Here is a 21,656-nt window from a genome sequence, read left to right as displayed (position 1 = left end):
TATAATGAAAGCCTAGTTCCAGACACCATGCACAATGCTTGCAAGGCAAAGCTTGAAGAGTGGAATTATATCCACCCACTCACCCACCCACTCACATCAACACCCTAGACGTGCCCTAGAAGTAGTAGGTACACAGCGTAGATGGAAATCCTTGGAGGGCAACAAACCCTCTTGTTCCCTTTCTGCATTCCCCTCAGCACCCAGCAGAATATAGGAGGCAATAAAGGTGGGTGGTACAATCTTTTCCTGTAAGTCAGTGTGAAAGACAATCTGACTATTAAATATTTAAATGTGACTATATGCCCTTTGACCTCAGAATTCCACTTCTGACAATTTATTTTATAGGAACTTGTAATAGTTTGCAGAGAAATAAACAGATTCGCTGCAGCATTATTTGTAGCATGCAGGGGGGAAAAACCTGGAAATCGCCCAAATATCCATCATTAAGAGAGTGCTAAACTATGACATAGATAAATACTGGGGTAAGATGCAAATATTAAAATTGAAATGGACTCGATACAGTCATACTGCCATGGAAAGCTGTCCATGAAAATATATAGTGACATGCTATACAGAATAAAGTACAACCCCATTTTTGTGATTTAAAAAATTATTATATTTGTTAATATATACATAGGGAAAAAAGTCTGGAGGAAGACTATAAAGTACAGCCTCAAGTAAAATGTTTGATTAGCAAAAACTTTCTTCCACCCCAAGGAACTGAAATCCTTCCTTCTTTTGGTGATAACCTGAGTTATCACCAAAATTCCTGAGTCAACATGTGGATTTGAGGCCAGTTTGCCTGGGTGGTTTTAAACTCCCGTCCAGTGACCTCACCTCTCTGCCTTTCAGTTTCATCCTCTGCAAAATGGGGCTAAGACTAATTTCCTCATATACTGAGCCTGCCATCAACAAGGTCCTTCACACTATTCAAGTGCATTCCTTTCCCTCCCTTTACTGCAAGATGCTTTGCGCTCTCGGTGGGAGAAGCTGGGACCCATTTTGACCATCTTTGCAACCATGTCAACCCTTACTGAGTTCTCCTGTCCTTTGCTCCAATTTCCCATTTTAAGAGACACGCGATAAATGTCTTTTGCTTTAAGTTGTCTCAAATCCTTTCTGGGAAAAGGAAAGATCCGAATAAATGTCTACTAAATCTCTCGAACGATTGCATTCCAGAAGCCAACTCTGGGATGTGAATTTTCTCCACCCTACTCCAAACTCCTGTTTGCCTTTAGTCTAGAATTAGAAGGATGCTCCAGTCAAGGCAGGGGCACCTGCACATCCTCCGAGACCACCCCCCCCAGGCTGGTCCAGTAAAAACTCTGCCCAGCACCATGTCAAACCCACACCAGAGACCCCTGGAGGAATTGGTGACTGGCGTGCCCTCCCAAGGGCTCCATCATCACCTGGAAGTCTCCCCCATTCACATGGCAGATTTTAAGCAGATACTAGACAATTTGAAGAGTAAGCTTCCAGTTGCTGAAAAAAATTGTGTTATAAACTAACAAGAACAGCAACACCCAGAAGGGGCGGCAGCTAAAATGCAGACTCTATTTCCCAAATTCACAGCAGACATTAACTACTTGCCCCGTCATGGAGGAGCCCGAAGGCGCTACCTGGTTGCCGGAAGCTCACCCACTCATCCCAACCTGGTTCTCCATAGGCCTTGGGTATGTGGGTGAATGCTAATTTTTACGTCTGTTTTAAATATATATTGCCATTAAAAAGGTCTTAAACAGCCCCAAAAAATTCACAGATATGAACAGAAATACGCTTTTAGAACGGAAATTTCTCAAAATAAGAACAATGCATATTTATGACGACACACTGCAGGTATAAATTTTCTAATCTGGCTCCATTAAAGATGTAAAAAAATAGAACAGCTTTTGAGTTTAAGGATGAGAAAGTCAAACACGTAGCAGCCACTGGCGACTTTTGAAAACTCACAAACTGACCACTATTTGGTCTTGGCAGCTACTCCTGAAGAGTCTATTTGTAATAACCAGTAAAAAGTCATTCAGAAAATAAGAACCACCTCTTAGGCAAAAAGATATGCACACTTTGCTCCGATTCAGAAAATGAAATTTCCTGAGTGGAAAATCCCCGCCCAAACTAGATTAGTCTTTTCTACGAGTCAGACAACTTTTCAATGTCTTCAAAACCAGGATTGATTGAGAAGACAAGCAACACAAATTACAACAGCTGCTTGGCGGCTTGCTCCACAACACGAGGCCAAAATAGACATACGAAATGACAAACCTCTAAATAGACTGGGCCTTTATCAAAGAAGCTAATCAAACTTGACCCACCAACACGATTCCGGATTACCATACAAAAAATTCCAACTGTGCACCATTAGGAGAATTTAGCTTGGCTATGTATGTACTGAGTAAACTTGGCTACCTCAGAACGCTACCCCATCCTGAAACGATCCTACGGGGGGAGAGCCGCTCATCCTGGTCTGAGTGGAGCCCACGGGGAAGACGGCTTGGGTATGGCCAAAAGCTTACTCAATCATCTTGCTGTTGAGCTTAGAGATACGATAAAGAACCAGGACTCAGGTGCTTTCAGAAAACACTTTTGGGCTTTTAAAAATGGTACCAAATCAAGAAGCTTCAAAAGCATTATCAAAAGTCACAAACTAAGTTTTCGAGACCACGGTCAACAGAACACTATGAATAAATTAAGGCACAGTCACCACCCAGGCTATGCTAGACCGTCCATTCACTGTACCTGGTTTTGTCCAAAAATGTGATCCCATCCCTGACTTTCACTACTCAGCAATGCCCAGGGAGGCGCTGATCCCCCAAATATGTGGTTTCTAAGCTAATTCGACTGGTCAAGTCCAAAGGCTTCTCAAACTTGCCTTTGGGGAATCACTTGGTGAAGCACTATTTTGAAATACATAAAACACATTCATCCAAATAAATCAGGCAATGTTCTAGAAATTAGGAAAACAGCAGTGACTAAAACAGACAAAAATACCTGCCTTCGTGGAGCTGGAATTCTAGTGGAATGAAAAAGATTAAAAAAAATAAAAAATGAAGCAGTAGGTCTCCTTTCTATCCCAACCATTCAGGGAGCTGGTTAAAAAATGTGGATTCCAGAGACCAGCCCAGACTTCATGGCTCAAGCTCCGAGGGTGGGGTCCAGGAATCTGCCTTTTGAAGGAACTCCCAGGGTGATTCTGACACAGCCAGCCCAGCACTGTATTGAGACCTGCTGCTGACCAAGTTGTGGAGCCAACGTGGCTCCCTGCTCCGACCAACTGGAAAGTTCCTACAGCAAAGGGGCCCTGGTTTGAAACCTGGCCTTGATACAGCCATCACTTCTGCTGCTTGCATCTTTTCAGTGACTACCTGGAACCTTTCTGCATATCAAGACAAGATCACTGACAACAGAGGGCTGGAAAATAACCGGCCCATCAGCACTGAACCAAGGATCCCCCATCCTTGCAAGAACAAGGGGTGACCCTGCACCCAATCAACAGCTGCAGGTCACCTACATGGTGATCACCAAGGCCAAGGAGGCGGGAGGGAGGAGGAAAAAGAGCCCTAACCAATGTGACAGCCCCGCGGATGGCAGAGAAAGCACAGCAGCTGACAGACGAGTCTGGCTTGGAGCTATAACGGACTTGGTCCTTTAAAGCAAAGATGTTTACGCCAACAGAGACAGACCCTTCTGATGGTACCAGCTGCAGATGCAAATTAAAGGGCAAGTCTTACACGGGTTCAGTTTGGAAGGAGTGGCTGCTTCTCTGTTGGTATTTGCATCCAGACCCCCAAGTACTGGGATGTCAGTTCCCATCAGCTGCGTTGTGTTTGAAACAAAGGACGTGTGTGTGTGTGTACATACACACGCATGCATATACCTGCACACTTGCATGCACATGTGTGCATACGAGTATGTGGGCAGTGTGAATATTCAGTAGTCCTTTAGTTCTCTCCTCCAATTTGCATAGGGTGTCATTAGAGGCACGCTGTGCTGGCCACCACTTAGCAACGTGTCCTTGAAATGCTTGCACCACAATTACCGTGAGTGAAAGTGCCATGAAAACAAAAGGATGCCACTGGCATCACAATCCGCTCTGCCCAGGGTTCCTTCTCTTTGGCATAGGGGCCCGGAGGAAGGGATCCTCTAAGCAGAGAGGCCCCTGGCAGAGACCCGAAATGATTCTTCTGGAATGGCAAGATGACCAAGAGAAAAGGCGAGGAGGCCCTTTATATTTCGGAAACTGTGAACCCCGGCATGATTCATCCGTCTATTCAAAAAAATCCTCACTGAGTCTTGAATCATCCAGAGTCTTGGCCAGAAACAGACAGCACACACAAGCAAGGTAATTGAGAACATGAATTAATGAAGGGGCTACTGACAAAGGTGTGGGCAAGATTAAAGGAAATAAACATGTGATGGTGAAGCACCCCAGGGCTAGTTAACAGCAGGGGAATAGGTACCATTCCTTGGCCTAAAAGAGAGGGGGGAAAAAAAAAGGATCTCAGCTGTGTACACTGTTACTGAAGGAATGAGGGGAAGACGCAGTAACCAGAAACTAACTCTAACGATAGTAACAGGACCATGATTCTCCAAGTGAAGATCCCAGACCAGCAGCAGCAACAGCAGCAGCCGCCTCCCCTGGGAACTAGTTACACGAGCCAATTCTCGGGCCCCACCCCAGACCTACTGAATCAGAAACTCTGACGGCGGTGCCAGGCAAACTGGGACAAACATAACTAAACAGTGACTCCTAAGATGGTAAAACTCTAAATGCACTCACTCGAAATATACCTCAAAAGACCAGGACACACGACAACAATTTCAAAGGCACGAAGAACTCAAAGAACGCGCCCCCCACCCCCAAGGCAATAACATACTCAGCAATTGAATTGGGGTCAATTAGAGGTATCAATATCTCACTGCGCCAATGAGAAAATTGAAGCCGAAAAGGCCAGTGACTCCAGGGAGACGAAACAAGGAACAGTGATGAAACAAGACGCTATATTCTAAGTAACAGCTTCCTTCTGATGGGCAGCCGTCTTCCAAACCCTGGCTTCTGAAGCAGTAGCACGTGAACACGCTGGCGAGTTGTCTGAAAACTGGATAATCTCACCCGGGAGATGAAAACAGCACATGTCTCACTGTCAAAACTACCATAAGCTGCCGCATTTCACTAAAATAAACAATAAGGTTGTTGTATTCGTTAACTCTCTCCAGACTCCCAACCATAGCACAGGCTGGTGGTCCCATAGCACAGGTGGGGGCGGGGGTGAGGAGGGGGTCCCCGCCTAGAAAAAGCCCACCTCTGAACTGCTCCTACATAGAAAGGAAACTGTCCGTGAAATTGCACGGCTGTGGGTTGAACGCGAGAGAGGAAATACAAAGAACCAATTCCAAGCAGGACATCAGAACCAGGGTCATATTAGAAGTGGTTTCAGAGCCAACAGTAAAATGTAATGAGTAAGCGTATGGGAGGTGGCTCTCAGGGGCGGCCTGGCTTCAAACCTACTCCTTTAATCTCTGTGGAAGACGGTGCTCATCCCCCAAATCCATTCTTATCTTCTTCCACACTAATAAGAATTTTAGCTGGATATAGGCCACGCAGCGGGGCAGTACAGTTGTGCAGTCCTCGGATGAAGTTCTGCTCAACAAAATGTGAAAGGAAATGGTCCGGCCCACTTCCATATCATTCTATGTAAAAGAAATTTGCTTGCTCCGCCTTTCTGCTCTGTTCTCCTACCAGCCAGGTGGAACAAAGGCATGAAATGGCCCAAGTTCAAGCATAGCAAAAAGGACAACTTCCTAAGGGATGAGGGAACCACAAGATGAAAGGAACCTGGGTCCCTGAATTATATAACAGAGCTGCTCCACCAGCCTGGACTGTATTTGGGGTTTCTTTTTGTTATAGTAGCTTAGCCTATACCTTCATGAATACATTACTATGCGCAACTGGGGGAAAAACATTGGGAATAAACAGGAGTCAGTTATAGGCTCAGAGTGAGGGCAGCCTGAAGAGACCCACAGTATGAAAACCATCAGTACAAAGTCAGCGAGCTTTAAGAATCTCACAAAGAATTTAAATAACAATACTACAAGTAGTGAGTTGCAAAACAATGTTTTCTTTGTAAAGATCAGCTCCTTTGTGGAAGGACACTGCTGAAGGCATCTGTTATACAGAACTGAACAGATTTCATCGTGAACCAGTTTAACAAAGCACTGTTTCCATGGGCCGAATGCCAGAATGCAGGACTAGCCTTGTTACATAGAACCAGACGTTACAATGGACTTTGCTACATTTTTCTACAGACCAGAAAATGGTAAGCCACATTCATTGGTATGTGACTACAAGTGGGAAATTTTTAACCATTAAAATTCAAAAGGACCCAAGTTCAATGTCCTTGCATTGCAGTCTAAATTTTGAAAATCCCACAGGGTCTATCTCGAATTACATACTTTAGAGAAGATAACTCACATTGCTAACATATGATCTCCATAACCGAATAAATAAAGCTGTATGTAAATAAAATGTCTGTGAAATTAATCATGCATTTATCCAGTAAATATTTCTTAAGCATTTACTTGAGGAAACTCTACTGGAAGGGAGGGAGACAAAATCCCTCCTGTCATGGAGGGAGTGACCTGGGGAGGGAGACCAACACCTACTCAGGAAGAGGAAGTACTGGGTGCTATGGGTCCAGGAGAAGTTCCAGAAAGAGTTTCTAGAACAAGTGACATCTGGGCCAAGCCCAGAAGGAGAAATATCAAAAGAGATAGCCAGGGAAACAAGGAAAGAGGGAACAGCATGGAGAAAGGTCAGAGGCAAGTTGAAAGAACTACAGGAAGTTCAGGATGAATGTTAAGTGAGAGGAAAGAAATGGTAAGCAACAAGGCTGGAGGCATACGCAGAAAGTCTGGACTTCATCCAGAGGGCAGCAGGGAGTCTTGAAGGGTTCTAACAGTGGCATGACTTCGCTGCACTTTGTAGAAGACCCAAGGGAAAGGCCAGGCAGATGGCAAGGAGAACACTGAGGAGGTTATTGCAGTAATGTCGGCAAAGGAAAAAAAGATGGCAGCCTAAACTCATGCAGTAGAAGCGGGGCTGGGGATGAGACATAGCTTTGAGAACCACATCAGAGGTAGAATCCTGTATTTTTTTCACTGACATAAAATGTATCTTCAATTAAACTGCATTTGCATTCCAAATTAATGTTCAACCACCAGGGGAGCTCACCATGATTTGTATGTTACCCCAAACTTCAAAGGTTTTGTGATCTATAAGTCGTCAACGGATACAATGAAATTTCAGTACTTTACGATGCCAATAAAGATCTACAGTCCCCTGATCTTGCAGCAGAATGTGTTCCCAGATTTAGAAAGGTAAAAGGGTGCATATACATTATATTATGTAACACCCTAGGGCAGTGCCTGGGATATCATCCTGTAATAACAGGCATTCATAATTTCACAGCAGAACGTATGAATAGTCACACTAAAGGGAATGAATAAGAGAGTTCAGGTCAGGTTTTGCTAGAGTTCAAGTTAGGCTTTGCTGCCAAATAACTAACAAAAGAACTTGAGGTTATTCAGAGCTCTGGGCCTTTCAGAATTGCAGGTAAGGGATGGTGGATCTATAATCATATCTTAATTCGTTTGCTAAGTTTGGATTTTTAAATGAAAAACTGTACCCTTAGCAAGCATTTTACGCCAAAGTACCAAAGTACTTGAGAAGGCAATGCAGACAAGGAGATAATTACGAGATCCCATCAGTGCTATCCAACTGAGCTACGGAAGAAATGTCGGTCGTTGCAGCCAGGTATCAATGTGCTGAGGCAACCAGAACTCCAGAAAGCAGCTGTTTTGAGATCATTTCCTTTATTGCAAGATGGCGCGTGGAAGACCTGAGAAGATGGTTGTTAAGCTAAGCCCACGCCAGCGGCAAAATCCAGAGGAAAGCGTCACAGCCAAAAGGCCCCAAAATGAAGGCCCCCGCACCTGGGAGCCATCCTAGCAGAGGAACAGCAGGTATTCCCAACCCCTGAGGTAGTCCAGGCAGGCTATGTCCAAGCAGACGTCCACAGCAGAAAAAGAAAGGGAAGGTTCTTACTACTGTGACAAAGCCCGCTGGTAGGGATAAAAACGGTGACACCAAGAGTTTAACATATTCAACATGCCCAAATATTACCCTCCTGAAGATGTGCTTCGAAAACTATTGAGCCATGGAAAAAACCACTACAGTCAACATAAAGAAAACGATGAGTGAGTGCCACTCCTGGAGCCCCTCTGCTCATCTTCACGGGCCACCGACCGCGGAGACAAGCAGTGGCTTCCCTGAAGCGAATCAGCTTGCCACACGTGACCAGGCCACTAGCTATCATCTGAGTAACACAGAACCTCAGAACTTGTCCTCATTCCTTCCAAACTGACCTTGATGGCTTGAGAGCCCCAAAGTATCTCAACAATGCATACACTTAAGAAGCTACATGAGATTGGACATCAAGAAGGTGAGTTCTTCTACCCAGAGGAAGAGAAATAGGAGCTTATTACAGAGAGTAGCACCAGGCAGGCCACAAAGCTGTGGACTCAAATTCTGCCAAAAATCAGAGCCCACTCTGGTTCCAGGACTGCCTGTGTTCTGAGTTGCCTTGAAAACGAAGCTTATCCTCACAAGCTGGTCTTTTAAATCATTTGCAGAGCTCTAATGAAAATATCCAAAACAACAATAACAAACAAACAAACCCCTGCTGTTTCAAGGGAACTTCTTTTCTGAGAGCTAACGAAGAAGTCTGGTAATACACCCAAACATAAGGGGCTCCTCCGTAAGATACAGAGAGCACGAGTCAAATGCTGCATATGCAACAAATATCCTAGAATTATCAGTGAGCCTAGAAACACACCGAGGTCATTTGTGAAGGTCAGGGCTCCAGGCCTCAGGTCTCAAGGAAGAAAAGCTTCCAAGACAATATTGCAGGAAAGGAAGTTTCAGGCCATAAACACAACAGGCGTGGTGTTAGTTCTGACGGAGCATGTGGTTAGTGCAAGGCCAGGCTCCCAACACATTCCTACAAGAATGTCCTCACCTAGAAGGCTCGATGGGGGTGGGAGTAGCGGGGGGTACTTCTCTACCAGCATGGGTTCTCAACCAACATGAAACCAAGGCAAATAACTGTTTATTCCAGGTCAGAAATAAAGGCAGTAAAGTCCACCCAAAATTTCAAGATAAATAAGAGTCTCTCTCTCTCTCTCTTACAGGAGCCTGTATAAAAGTTTATATAGTCTTGTTTTGAGGACTTAATCAGGACAAAACTTGTTTCTAGGATACATTTTTTTACTTTAGGAATCTAAACCCCCAAGAACTTAAACAAGGCCCCAAAATGAATTTTAGCATTCTGCAAGTTATTAGCTACGTGTGTCAGGAATACTATGGCACCGTTCAAAAGAATGAGGCAGATCTGTATGTACTGACATAGAAAGATGGCCAAGAAAAATTGTCGAAAAGCGAAAAGCAAGCTGAAGAGCAGAGCATAGAATAATATACCATTTTTGTAAAACAAACTATATACATGTGTTATAAATATAGACATAAAAATATTTTATTCATGAGGCATAGTTAAGGATCAGAAAGAAACCTGCATAGCTGTTAATATTTGTTTCCCTAGGGAAAGAGATTAGAAAGAAAGGTAAAGAATTTTCTATTTCATACAGTTCTGCAGTGTTTGCCTTTTCTTAATAACTATGCATTATCTCAATTTTTAAATTAAAAATTCTAACTAGACTGATTCACAATATACACATATAGCGAATCATTATGTTATACACCTGAGACTAATATAATGTTAAATATCAATTATACCTCAATAAAAATAAATTCAATCAAGATTCTATTAAGGTGCTATCAAACTATTCACAAATAGATGACTTCTCATTATTGCCCTTTCAGCCATAATACCCAACAATATGTGGAGCTATTTCTAAATGGGCTATGCATTAACTTTAGGCTAGGAGAACCGGAAGACACCGGAAAGTCAGGAAAGCAACTGAATGAATAAGAGGTGGCAGGGACCAAATGGGCAGGAACTACATTTAATTCTAGGACTATGATATCACAGAATCCCAGCACTGGACGAATTGCAGAGAGATGGACATAAAGACTCACCAGATAACACCTAATTAACTCAAGCCCAACAGGTCTTCTCCAAAGTACACTGTATTGAAGCTGTCAAAAACTAACAACAAAGAAAGAATCTTCAAGGCAGCCAAGGAAAAGAAGACGGTAACCTACAAAGGAAAGCCCATTAGAGTATCATCAGATTTTTCAGCAGAAACTCTACAAACCAGGAGCGAGTGGGCTCAGATATTCAAACTACTGAAAGAAATTATGAGCCAAGAACAATACATCCAGTAAAGATATCTTTAGATGTGAAGGAGGAATAAAGACCTTTCCAGACATACAGAAACTGAAGGAATTGTCTAACCCACGACCTGCACTACAAGAAATACTGAAGGAGGCTATTCAACCAGCATAAATAGGGATAATTTGTGACAACAAAAACATAAAAGGGGGGAGAGTAAAGGTCTGAACAGGCATAAGGGAATGGAGAAAGTAAGCATGATGAAGAAAATGGAATACTCTAAATATGAAACGTTTTTTCTTTTACATAAACTTAATGGTAACCATTCAAAGAAAATCCAGAACTGAAATATATAACGTAATAAAAGAAGAAACAAAGGGAAAAAATAAAAGAAATAATAACACACTGAAATAATAAACAGCACCAAAAAGGCAAAGAAACAATGGAGACACAGCCCTACCGGAAAACCAAAGACAGAATGATAGGAAATCCTCATGTATCAATAATCACCCTAAATGTAAATGGACTGAACTCACCAATAAAAAGGCAGAATAGCAGATTGGATCAAAAAACTAAACCCAACCATATGCTGTCTCCAAGAGACACATCTCAGCTACAAGGACAAATATAGACTCAAAGCGAAAGGGTGGAAATTGACACTCCAAGCAAATGGCATCCAGAGAAAATCAGGTGTAGCTATACTGATATCAGATGACACAGACTGCAGGATAAAAAAAATAAAAAGAAACAAAGATGGACATTTCATAATGGTAAAGGGGACTATACAACAAGAAGACATAGCAGTTATCAATATTTATGCCCCCAATCAGAGAGCACCGAAATATATCAAGCAACTACTAACAGAACTAAAGGAAGAAATCAACCAAAACACAATTATAGTTGGAGACCTAAATACATTATTGACAGCTATGGGTAGATCATCCAAACATAAAATAAATAAAGAAATATCAGCCCTAAATGACACATTAGAGGAAATGGACATAATTGACATTTATAGAGCACTTCATCCTAGAACATCAGACTATACATTTTTTTTCTAGTGTACATGGAACATTCTCAAGGATAGACTGTATATTGGGACGTAAAACTAAGCTCAGCAAATTTAAGAAGATTGAAATCATACCAAGCATATTCTCTGATCACAAGGCTTTGAAATTGGATGTCCACTGCAAAAAGAAAGCAGGAATACCACAAATATGTGGAGATTAAACAACATACTTTTAAAGAAAGACTGGGTCAAAAAAGAAATAAGAGAGATCAAAAGATACATAGAAACAAATGACAATGAAAATACATCCTACCAAAATTTTTTGGATACAGCGAAAGCAGTTTTAAGAGGGAAATTTATATCATTACAGGCCTATCTCAAGAAACAAGAAAAATCCCAGATAAATAACCTCACAGTACATCTTAAAGAACTAGAAAAAGAAGAACAAATGAAACCCAAAGTCAGCAGAAGGAAGGAAATAAAAATCAGAGCAGAACTAAATGAAATAGAGAACAAAAAGACAATAGAAAAAAATTAATGCAATAAAGAGCTGGCTCTTTGAAAAGATTTATAAAATTGACAAACCCTTGGCTAGACTCACTAAGATAAAAAGAGAAAAGACACAAACAAAATCAGAAATGAAAGAGGGGAAGGTATCACGGATGCCACAGAAATACAAAGCATCATCCAAGAATACTATGAAGGACTGTATGTCACCAAATTCAATAACCTAGAAGAAATGGACAAATTCTTAGAAACATATAGCCTTCCTAGTCTGAATCACAAAGAATTGGAAAATCTAAATAGACCAATCACCAGTAAGGAAATTGAATCAGTCATCCAAAACCTTCCCAAAAGCAAAACCCGGGACCAAATGGCTTCCCTAGTGAATTCTACCAAACATCCAAAGAGGATCTAATACCAATCCTACTCAAACTCTTCCAAAAAATTGAAGAAGAGACAATACTCCCTAACTCATTTTATGAGGCCAACATTACCCTGAGACCAAAACCAGGTAAAGATAACACGAAAAAAGAAAACTATAGACCAATATCTCTGATGAATACAGATGCAAAAATCTTAAACAAAATTCTAGCAAATCAAATGTAACAATGCATTAAAAAGATTATTCATCACGACAAAGTAGGGTTCATTCCAGGGGCACAAGGATGGTTCGACATATGCAAATCCATCAATGTGATACATCACATAAACAAAATAAAGGACAAAAATCATATGATTTTATCAATAGATGCAGAAAAAGTATTTGACAAGATACAACATCCATTTATGATAAAAACACTTAATAAAATAGGTATAGAAGGAAAATACCTTAACATAATAAAGGCCATATATGACAAGCCCTCAGCTAATCTCATAATTAATGGAGAAAAACTGAAGCCCTTCGCTGTACGTTCAGGAACATGACAGGGCTGTCCCCTGTCATCTCTGCTTTTAAACACAGTGTTGGAAGTCCTCGCCAGAGCAATCTGGCAAGAGAAAAATAAAAAGGCATCCAAATTGGGAATGAAGAAGTTATATTGTCATTTTTTGCAGATGACATGATGTTATATATAGAAAACCCTAAAGACTCCACCAAAAAGCTATTAGTAACAATAAATGAATACAGTAAATTTGCCGGCTACAAAATCAACGTACAAAAGTTTATTGCATTCCTATATACTAACAATGAAATCTCAGAAAAAGAAATTTAAAAAAAAACAATTCCATTTGCAATTGCAACAAAAAATAAAATACCTAGGAATAAACTTAACCAAGGATGTGAAAGACCAATATAGTGAAAACTGTAAGACATTTTTTAAAGAAATTGAAGAAGATACAAAGAAATGAAAAGACATTCTGTGCTCATGGATTGGAAGAATCAACATAGTTAAAATGGCCATATTATCCAAAGCAATATACAGATTTAATGCAATCCCCATCAAAATCCCAATGGCATTTTTTAAAGAAATAGAACAAAAAATCATCAGATTTGTTTAGAACCACAAAAGACCCCGAATAGCCAAAGCAATCTTAAGAAAAAAGAACAATAATGGAGGTATCACACTCCCTGACTTTAGCTTGTACTACAGGGCTACAATAATCAAAACAGCATGGTATTGGCAGAAAAACAGACACATAGACCAATGGAATAGAACTGAGAACCCAGAAATAAACCCACATAAATATGGACAGATAATTTTTGACAAAGAAGCCAAAACATACAATGGAGAAAAGACAGCCTCTTCAATAAATGATGCTGGGAGAATTGGAAAGCCATGTGCAAAAGAATGAAACTAGACTGCTATCTGTTACCATGTACCAAAATTAATTCAAAATGGATCAAAGACCTAAACATAAGACCTGAAACAATAAAGTGCATAGAAGAAAACATAGGTACTGAACTTAAGGACCTTGGGTTCAAAGAGCATTTTATGAATTTGACTCCAAAGGCAAGAGAAGTAAAAGCTGAAATAAATGCATGGGACTATATCAAACTTAAAAGCTTCTGTACAGCAAAAGAAACCATCGACAAAATAAAGAGGCAGCCAACCGAATGGGAGATTTTTGCAAACAACACCTCTGATAAGGGGCTAATATCCAAAATATATAAGGAACTCATACAACTCAACAACACCAAAAAAAAACAATCCAATTAAAAAATGGACAGAAGACCTGAAAAGACATTTCTCCAAAGAGGACATACAAATGGCCAATAGACATATGAAAAAATGCTCAACATCACTAATCATCAGAGAAATGCAAATAAAAACCACAATGAGATATCACCTTACCCCAGTTAGAATGGCTATCATCAAGAAGACAAATAGTAACAAGTGTTGGAGAGGCTGTAGAGAAAAAGGAACCCTCATACACTGTTGGTGGGAATGCAGATTGGTGCAACAGCTATGGAAGGCAGTGTGGAGTTTCGTCAAAAAATTAAGAATAGAATTATCATATGACCTAGCAAGCCCTTTTCTGGGTATCTATCGAAAAAATCTGAAAACATTTTTCCATAAAGACATATGTGCTCCAATGTTCATTGCGGCTTTATTTACAGTGGCCAAGACACGGAAACAACCAAAGTGTCCTTCAATAGATGAATGGATAAAGAAGTTGTGGAACATATATACAATGGAATACTATTCGGCCATAAGAAAAGATGAAATAGTGCCATTTCCAACAACATGGGTGGATCCTGAGATTATAATGCTAAGTGAAATAAGTCAGACAGGAAAAGTAGAGAACCATATGATTTCACTGATATGTGGTATATAAAACAAAACAACAAAAGAACAAGATAAACAAATGAAGAAACAAAAACTCATAGACACAGACAATAGTTTAATGGTTACCAGAGGGTAATAAGGGGGGAGAGGGGTGGTAGATGAGGGTTAAGGAGATCAAATATATGGTGATAGAAAGAGAACTGACTCTGGGTGTTGAACACACAATGTGATATATAGATGATGTATTACAGAATTGTACACCTGAAATCTATGTAACTTTACAAACAATTGTCACCCCAATAAACTTAAAAAAAAAAAAATGACTCACCAGATAGAGGTGATTTCTGTCCTGAAAGGCATACTGTAATTGGGGGATCCAAGGACTTGTACTCCGAGATAATATGTTCCGTTCTTCCTCAAAAAATGAAACCTAGGGGGCAAAGAAACCTTTTAGATGATTATAATATAAAGATGATTATAATATAAAGAAATTCTCCAAATCTTGTCCATTTGCCTACTGTGCTCACAATATTTGCCAGATCCTATATTACCTGTCCAATTATTTACTTAATGTCTTTCTTTAAAGTCAACTGACTTCTTTTAAATCTAAACATCTTTCTCTTTCTCTGCCTCTTCACCTTCCCTTCTGGAACAACTCAGTCCTAAATCCATTAGGTAGAGCAAAACAAGGTCAGCATCCACGACAGGTGGTAGGCAGAGAGCTATAGTGGCCCAGAGCAGGGTGGCACGCCCAAGCAGGGAGAGGAGGGCAGCAAACACGTGTGGGGGTGTCCAATATAGGATATCGAGGGCCCACGCAGGGTGAGGAAAGCACTCACAAGTGGGGATGGCCTGGAACACAGCATGTGAGCCCACCAAGGAGAGGGGGCAGCAGCAAAGCCAGTAGATGAAATGCACACAGATGTGCAAATTAAGTTAAAATATTAAGGGTAAAGTCAGAGAAGAGAGTTACAAACATGAAAAAGGTGAAAACTAGAACGAATCCTGTGAAGTTGGACTGGACTTGGAGGTACTAGTGTGAACGCATGGTTTTCAACATATACACGTAGAGATATAGAAATACAGATGTAAGTGTGTGTGTGTGTGTGTGTGCGTAAGTATATGATGCATATAAATATATGCATATCTATATATGTACACATATGTGTTCTCTAGCTCTGTCCACTAAAAACAGTCTGTAACACCCCAATAGCAAGAAAACACCTAGTGCCCAGATCTTGGCCTCTAAATACCATTTTACACTAAAGGAAACAGGGCGCCTTGGGGCGACCGGATGGCTCAGTTGGTTAGAGCGCGAGCTCTGAACAACAGGGTTGCTGGTGCAATTCCCACATGGGCCCGTGAGCTGCGCCCTCCACAACTAGATTGAAAGACAACGACTTGGAGCTGATGGGCCCTGGAGAAACACACTGTTCCCCAATATTCCCCAATAAAACTTAAAGACAAAAAAAAGTTTAAAAAAGAAAAAGAAACAGGGCACCTTGAAGAAATAACTGATTGCAGGGCTGGGGCAGATAAACTAGGAGTACAAGAGCTTAAACATCTTATTGTACCAGAAAGTAAGATAGAACTCAAAGATGGGGATATGTCAAAAGGACAAAAAGCCAACCTGAAAAGATTCTTATTGGCAACCTGGAGACCAAATTTGAGTATAAAAATATATAATGACAGTAATGAATCATAACTCACTGACTTAAATAGGAAAATGCAAGTCAGTACAGATACAAATAAATGAGTAAGTTGAAAGCTTTATGAGGAACAGGTATTGCCATAGTATGAAAGCAACTCCCTACCAAATACTTATGTAATTACAAAGGGAAAGGAATCACCCCACAGTGGAGAAGCCTGGCAGGTACCAAAGGGAACATCAGCATGAATGTGACAAACTGAAATTGAGAGCCACCTGCTAGGACGCAATGAGAAGAACAGAGCACCTCCACTGTGACAGTCCAGGCAAAGAGCTATAATCTGAATCTAAAATGAGCAACATCAGACAAATCTAACTTTTACAAAATCACTGGCCTTTGATATTCAGAATCACCAAGGTCATGCATGAGAGTTCCGGGAAAAATTAAGGCGTTTTCCCAGATTAAAAATGACTAAAAAGACAGGACAACCAAATGCCACGTGTGATTAACTGGTTCCTTTTTTTCTAAAAGACCGTGAAACAATTGGCGAAACTTGAATAGGGTCTGAGGTAGACGGTAATAATGGATAACTGTTAATTTCCCGATGTTGATGGTTATATTGCGCTTCATAGAAAAACATCCTCATTGGAGGAAATGCACGCTGAAGTGTTTGGAGGTAACCGGGCATCGGATTGGCAACTTTTTTTCAAATGGTTCAGGAGAAAAAAAGTTCTTATAATATTGTATATGATAGTTTTACAGTCAACTTAGGCAATAGCTCCAGTTAGTCAATCAAACACTAATCTAGGTTGGCTGTGAAGGTATTTTATAGGTGTGGTTAAGATCTACAATCAGTTGACGTTAGTAAAGGAGATTATCTTTGATAATCGGGGTGTGCCTCCTCCCCTCTGTTGAAAGGCCTTAAGAACAAAAGTGAGGCTTCCCAGGGAAAGAAGAAATTCTGCCTTGAGACTGCATCCTCAGCTCCTGCTCAAGAGTTTCCAGCCTGCTGGCCTGCCCTACGGAGTTCAGACTTTCCAGCCCTCAAAATTAGGTACTAAGTCATACATGTATGTGTATGTATGTATGTATGTATATTCAGTGTATGTAAGTACATATATTCAACGTGTATATATAATATAGAGAGAGTGCCAAAAAAATGTATACACATTTTAAGAAAGGAAAAAAACTATTAAAATTGTAATACTCAATACATATATACTGGTAACAAAAGATGAATCCAAGTCACGTGTGATTTCTGCAATGACAAGAGATGCTCAAAGTGGTTCCCATCAGCGTCCAGACACTTCTGATTACAGCAAAATATTGCTTGAGCAACGTTAACCAAAGTGTCCTCTTGTATACACTGTTTTGGCACCCCTGGTATACACATATATATAGAATATAGAACCCTGACTGATACACTGTACTTGCAACTTTTCTATAAATGTGTGATTGTTTCAAAATAAAAATAATTAAATTTCAAATATACCTTCTTCCATTTAGTTCTAACAATAACATCTGTGAAAGTCCCAGGTTCTGACATGCTAGTTAACGTTGAACTATTAAATGTTTTGAAATAGTTTTGTCTGTGTACTACCTGAAGTCACCTTGCACATCACCAGTGATTTAACTAACACGTTTGGGAAACACCAACCCAACCCCAAAACCGACTGCACCCAATGTGCCAATCCTTTTTTTCTGGTACATAAAGAGTATTCAGTGAAGGCTGGCTAAACTGAAGAGTGGACATCTTACTTGCTCACCATCGCCTCCTCATCAGACCCCTGAATCATAAATTAAAATAAACAGTTTCTGAGGACCTCTTCCGGTTCTCACGGAGCTCTGGCTGGGTGTGCTGGCCTCTCCTAGGTGACAGGTCCTGTCTGCAGGATACTACCTCTCCCTGCCCTCTCTGGCATTTCCTTTCAGTCATTCCCTGTGCTGGCTTCTCTTTTCTCGTGCTCTGAAATTTCAAAGCCTCACCATGACTCAGTTAAGGACCCTACTTTTCTGATATTCACCCTCTTAAGGAATGGAAGGGCAGTTTCAATTAGACTCTACCCTGTACATGTATGGTATTTTTTAAACTCAGCCCGTACCTCACGAGGGGTCATCTCAAGTCATTCACCGGGGGGAGGCACACCTACTTGAACATCTCTAACACTTGCCGACAGTGAGCTATGCTGGACTGATTTCTTTTACATGCACTATTTATTTCCCATCTAAAAAAAAAAGCATCGCAATGCCTCTTCCCAAGGACCTAGGAACACAGCAAACGCAACAGGCACCCAGTAAGTGTGCACAGACGGATGAGAGTGTTAGGAGGGTGAGAGAGCATCTCCCACTCGTCTCTTTCAGATGATTTGCCACGTCCTGTCATTTTTCCTTTCTGTGAAGTTGCTCACACTGCATTCCAAAACACAGGCTCCATCATTCTAGGGCTCTGACAAACAGCTTCCTGCCGTCCGCTACTTCTTTGATTGGAGGCCACACGAAGTCTTCAGACTCTGAAGACTTCAGACTCTGAGGTCTTCAGACTCTGATCCCAACTTCCTCCTTCCAACAGCCAAATGATCCCCAACCATCTCACATAACAAACTGCCATTCCAAAAACTGGTTTGGGGGGAAATGGTGAATTACCATTGGATGGGTACAGTTTCTATTGGAGATGACAAGTTCTAGCAATGGATAGCGGTTGTGGTTGCACAACACTGTGAATGCACTGATACCAACAAATTGTAGCTTAAAAAAATGGTTAAAATGATAAATTTTATGTTATGTATATTCTGCCACAATAAAAATAAGGTTCTTGAGATTTCCCACCAATTACCCCCATCCCGCCCAAATGTCCTCATTTCTCCCCATTCTCCAGTCTATTTGTTATAAACCACTAAAAAAAACAAAAACCTCTAGCACTCAAACCTCCACAAGTCACACACACCACACTTCAACCTGGCACACTCGTTACTTCTCTCTGCCCAGAACCTACTCAGACATTCACTCTCAGCAGTGTGAACGTTCCCTAACTCTCCCTGGCTCACCCACATCTCTCCTCACTCCATTGTTCTCAAATTTGCTAACTGCTCTACCTCCTGTGATGTTTTAGCTGGTAAGCGCCTGCTTTATATATATAGTATGTGCGTGTCTCCTCTGCTTTCCAAGGTTGTTTTTAAACCCTGAACCTCATAGCCGTGGAGCTTCAATTCCTGATGCAGGCTTCCCACGGAACCGGGTACATTATGAGACACATGATGTGTACTCAAATGTCTGTAACTAATAAATTACTCTCTGAACTCCAAGGCTGATGGCCGTCTCTCTAGAAACACGGCAAATGAATCAATATGTCTGGAGTAGCAGCCTTGTTGAAAAGAAAGAAAAATACCACAACCTTAAAGATACCTTCGTACCTGCTCTCAAACAAGCAACTCCGTAGCCACATACCATTTTATTTCATTTCTTCAAAGGCCTGTTTTGAAATCAAATATACATGCCCACAACACAAATATATAAAATGTGTTCAAAAGCAAATGCTCAAATGCTGACTCACCCCATAATAGGCTCTCGCTAAGTCCCCAGCTGACACCCATGAAAGATCGTCTTAAACTCATTAATGAAAAGGCCAAGTTGGTTCTGGATAAAATACAACTATAAAAACATGATGGAGAAATCCAGGGGAGCTTGTGAGCCTTCAAATGAGTCAGTGTCAATTCAAGAAGAGCGAAGAATGGGAGAGACTTTTCTGCCCATGCCACCGTAGTTAACTAGAGTCCCAGGAAAACGTGCTTGATCCCAGATGTCAGTTCAGCAGATGACTGTCTCCACAATGAACATTCTGGTACAGAAAGGGAAAAGAGTGTGATGCTAAAACGCGCCTACCTGCTCCTGGGCCAACAAGGCCTTCTTCTTCATGACTTTCATGGCATAGATGTCGCCAGTTGCTCTCTCTCTTACCACCTGCACTTGGGCAAAGTGTCCACAACCTACCAGGCTTCTGACTTCAAAGTCCTTTGCCGAAGGCTGGAGCTCCTGTAACTCAGCTATGGTGTCGGAATCTGCAAAAGATGCAAGAGTCACCCCCAGGTAAATGCTTCAAATAAAAGCATCTTTGAAAGCCAAAAAAGAAAGATGTGAGGATTCGTATGTCTTCCCTCACTGTCAAAAGACATTTAGTCACTTTCTCATCATCGTGAACAATTATAAAATCAGCACAAATGTGTTTTTTATATGTTAAAATTAAGGGCTCCAGAAATTCTAAAGCAGTTTCCATGGCAGCTATAATTTAAATCTGTAGACTTGGAAAATAGGGGAAGGAGAATACAGATCATGCTTTTCTTCCTCCTCCCTGAAGGCTGCAGGGCAGCATTTGGTCCAAGATGCTAATCCACATGTAGACGGGTTTACGATGAAACATAAGCAACATGATTCCCATCTCAATCAGCTTTGGAGTTAGTTGGTTTCCAGATCATTTTTTTTTTCTGACTACATGTGTTCTCTGCTCAGTTTTCTCCAAGTATCTTCTTTTAACTCCCTTGGATTGTGTCACTACAGTAAGGCCTTCCTTGCCTTAATATGTGGCAGTGCTGGGCTGGCCCAGCTGGTGGTTCAGGCAGTTGGAGCGCTGTGCTCCTAACGCCAGGGTCGCCAGTTCGATTCCCACATGGGCCAGTGAGCTGTGCCCTGGCGACCAACTGCCTCAGCGGGGGAAGCACAAGGCTCATCATACCAGTTGGGGCAGGGAACTGTGTCCTACACAACTAGACTGAGAAACAATGGCTAGAACCAGAGGGGGGGAGGAGGTGGAAGAAAGGGGAGGAAAAAATTATGTGGCAGCTACAAAAAAAAAAAAAAAAAAAAAAAAGCCTCAGCCCAAAGAACTAAATGGAGCCCTGACATTTGCTCTGCAGAGGTGACACATCATACATCTTGAAGGGTTTGCAACTACCTTTTCTTAACATATAGTCTTAAACCTTTTCCCTAGTGTAATCTTTCCATCGGTGTCTTAGTTTGCTTGGGCTATTATAAGGTAGTCACAAGGTGACTTAAATAACAGGCATTTATTTCTCATAATGCTAAAGGCTGGGAAGTCCAAGATCAAGGCGCTGGCAGATCCAGCTCCTGGTGAGGGCCCACTTCCTGGCTTACAGCCAGCCACCTTCTCACTGTATCCCCACGTGGCAGAGAGAAAGGGAGCGCTGGTCTCTCTTCCTCTTCTTGTAAGGACATTAAGCCCACCTTGGAAGCCCCCCCGCTCAGCATCTCATCTAAATCTAATCACCCCCCAAAGGTCCCACCTCCAATATGAGCCCATCGAGCGTTAGAGCCTCAACACATGAATGCGGGCGGGACACAAACATTCAGTCAGAGATCCTCAATGTATGAAGTATGGATGAAATAAATGGATGGCAGATTTGGAATCTCA

At 41.3% G+C, this 21,656-nt stretch overlaps 1 protein-coding gene across 18 annotated transcripts in view; it reads right to left on the bottom strand.

Moving 5' to 3' along the window:
• CIT (citron rho-interacting serine/threonine kinase) overlaps positions 1-21,656 on the bottom strand; it is a 154,027-nt gene that overhangs the window by 120,164 nt on the left and 12,207 nt on the right. For all 18 annotated transcript variants that reach the window (XM_019753968.3, XM_074321905.2, XM_074321908.2 and 15 more), the window contains 2 exons: positions 20,114-20,289; positions 14,914-15,015 (listed from right to left, as the gene is read on the bottom strand). In XM_019753968.3, coding sequence (XP_019609527.2) covers positions 14,914-15,015; positions 20,114-20,289 — 278 coding nt within the window. The remainder of the gene's footprint in view (positions 1-14,913; positions 15,016-20,113; positions 20,290-21,656) is intronic.

This window comes from Rhinolophus sinicus, chromosome 9, assembly GCF_057876585.1.
Source record: "Rhinolophus sinicus isolate RSI-liver-muscle chromosome 9, RSI-T2T, whole genome shotgun sequence".
NCBI classification, from domain to species: domain Eukaryota; kingdom Metazoa; phylum Chordata; class Mammalia; order Chiroptera; family Rhinolophidae; genus Rhinolophus; species Rhinolophus sinicus.
The sequence above is the reverse complement of the archived record's forward strand: the minus strand, read 5'-3'. Positions and strand labels throughout refer to the sequence as shown.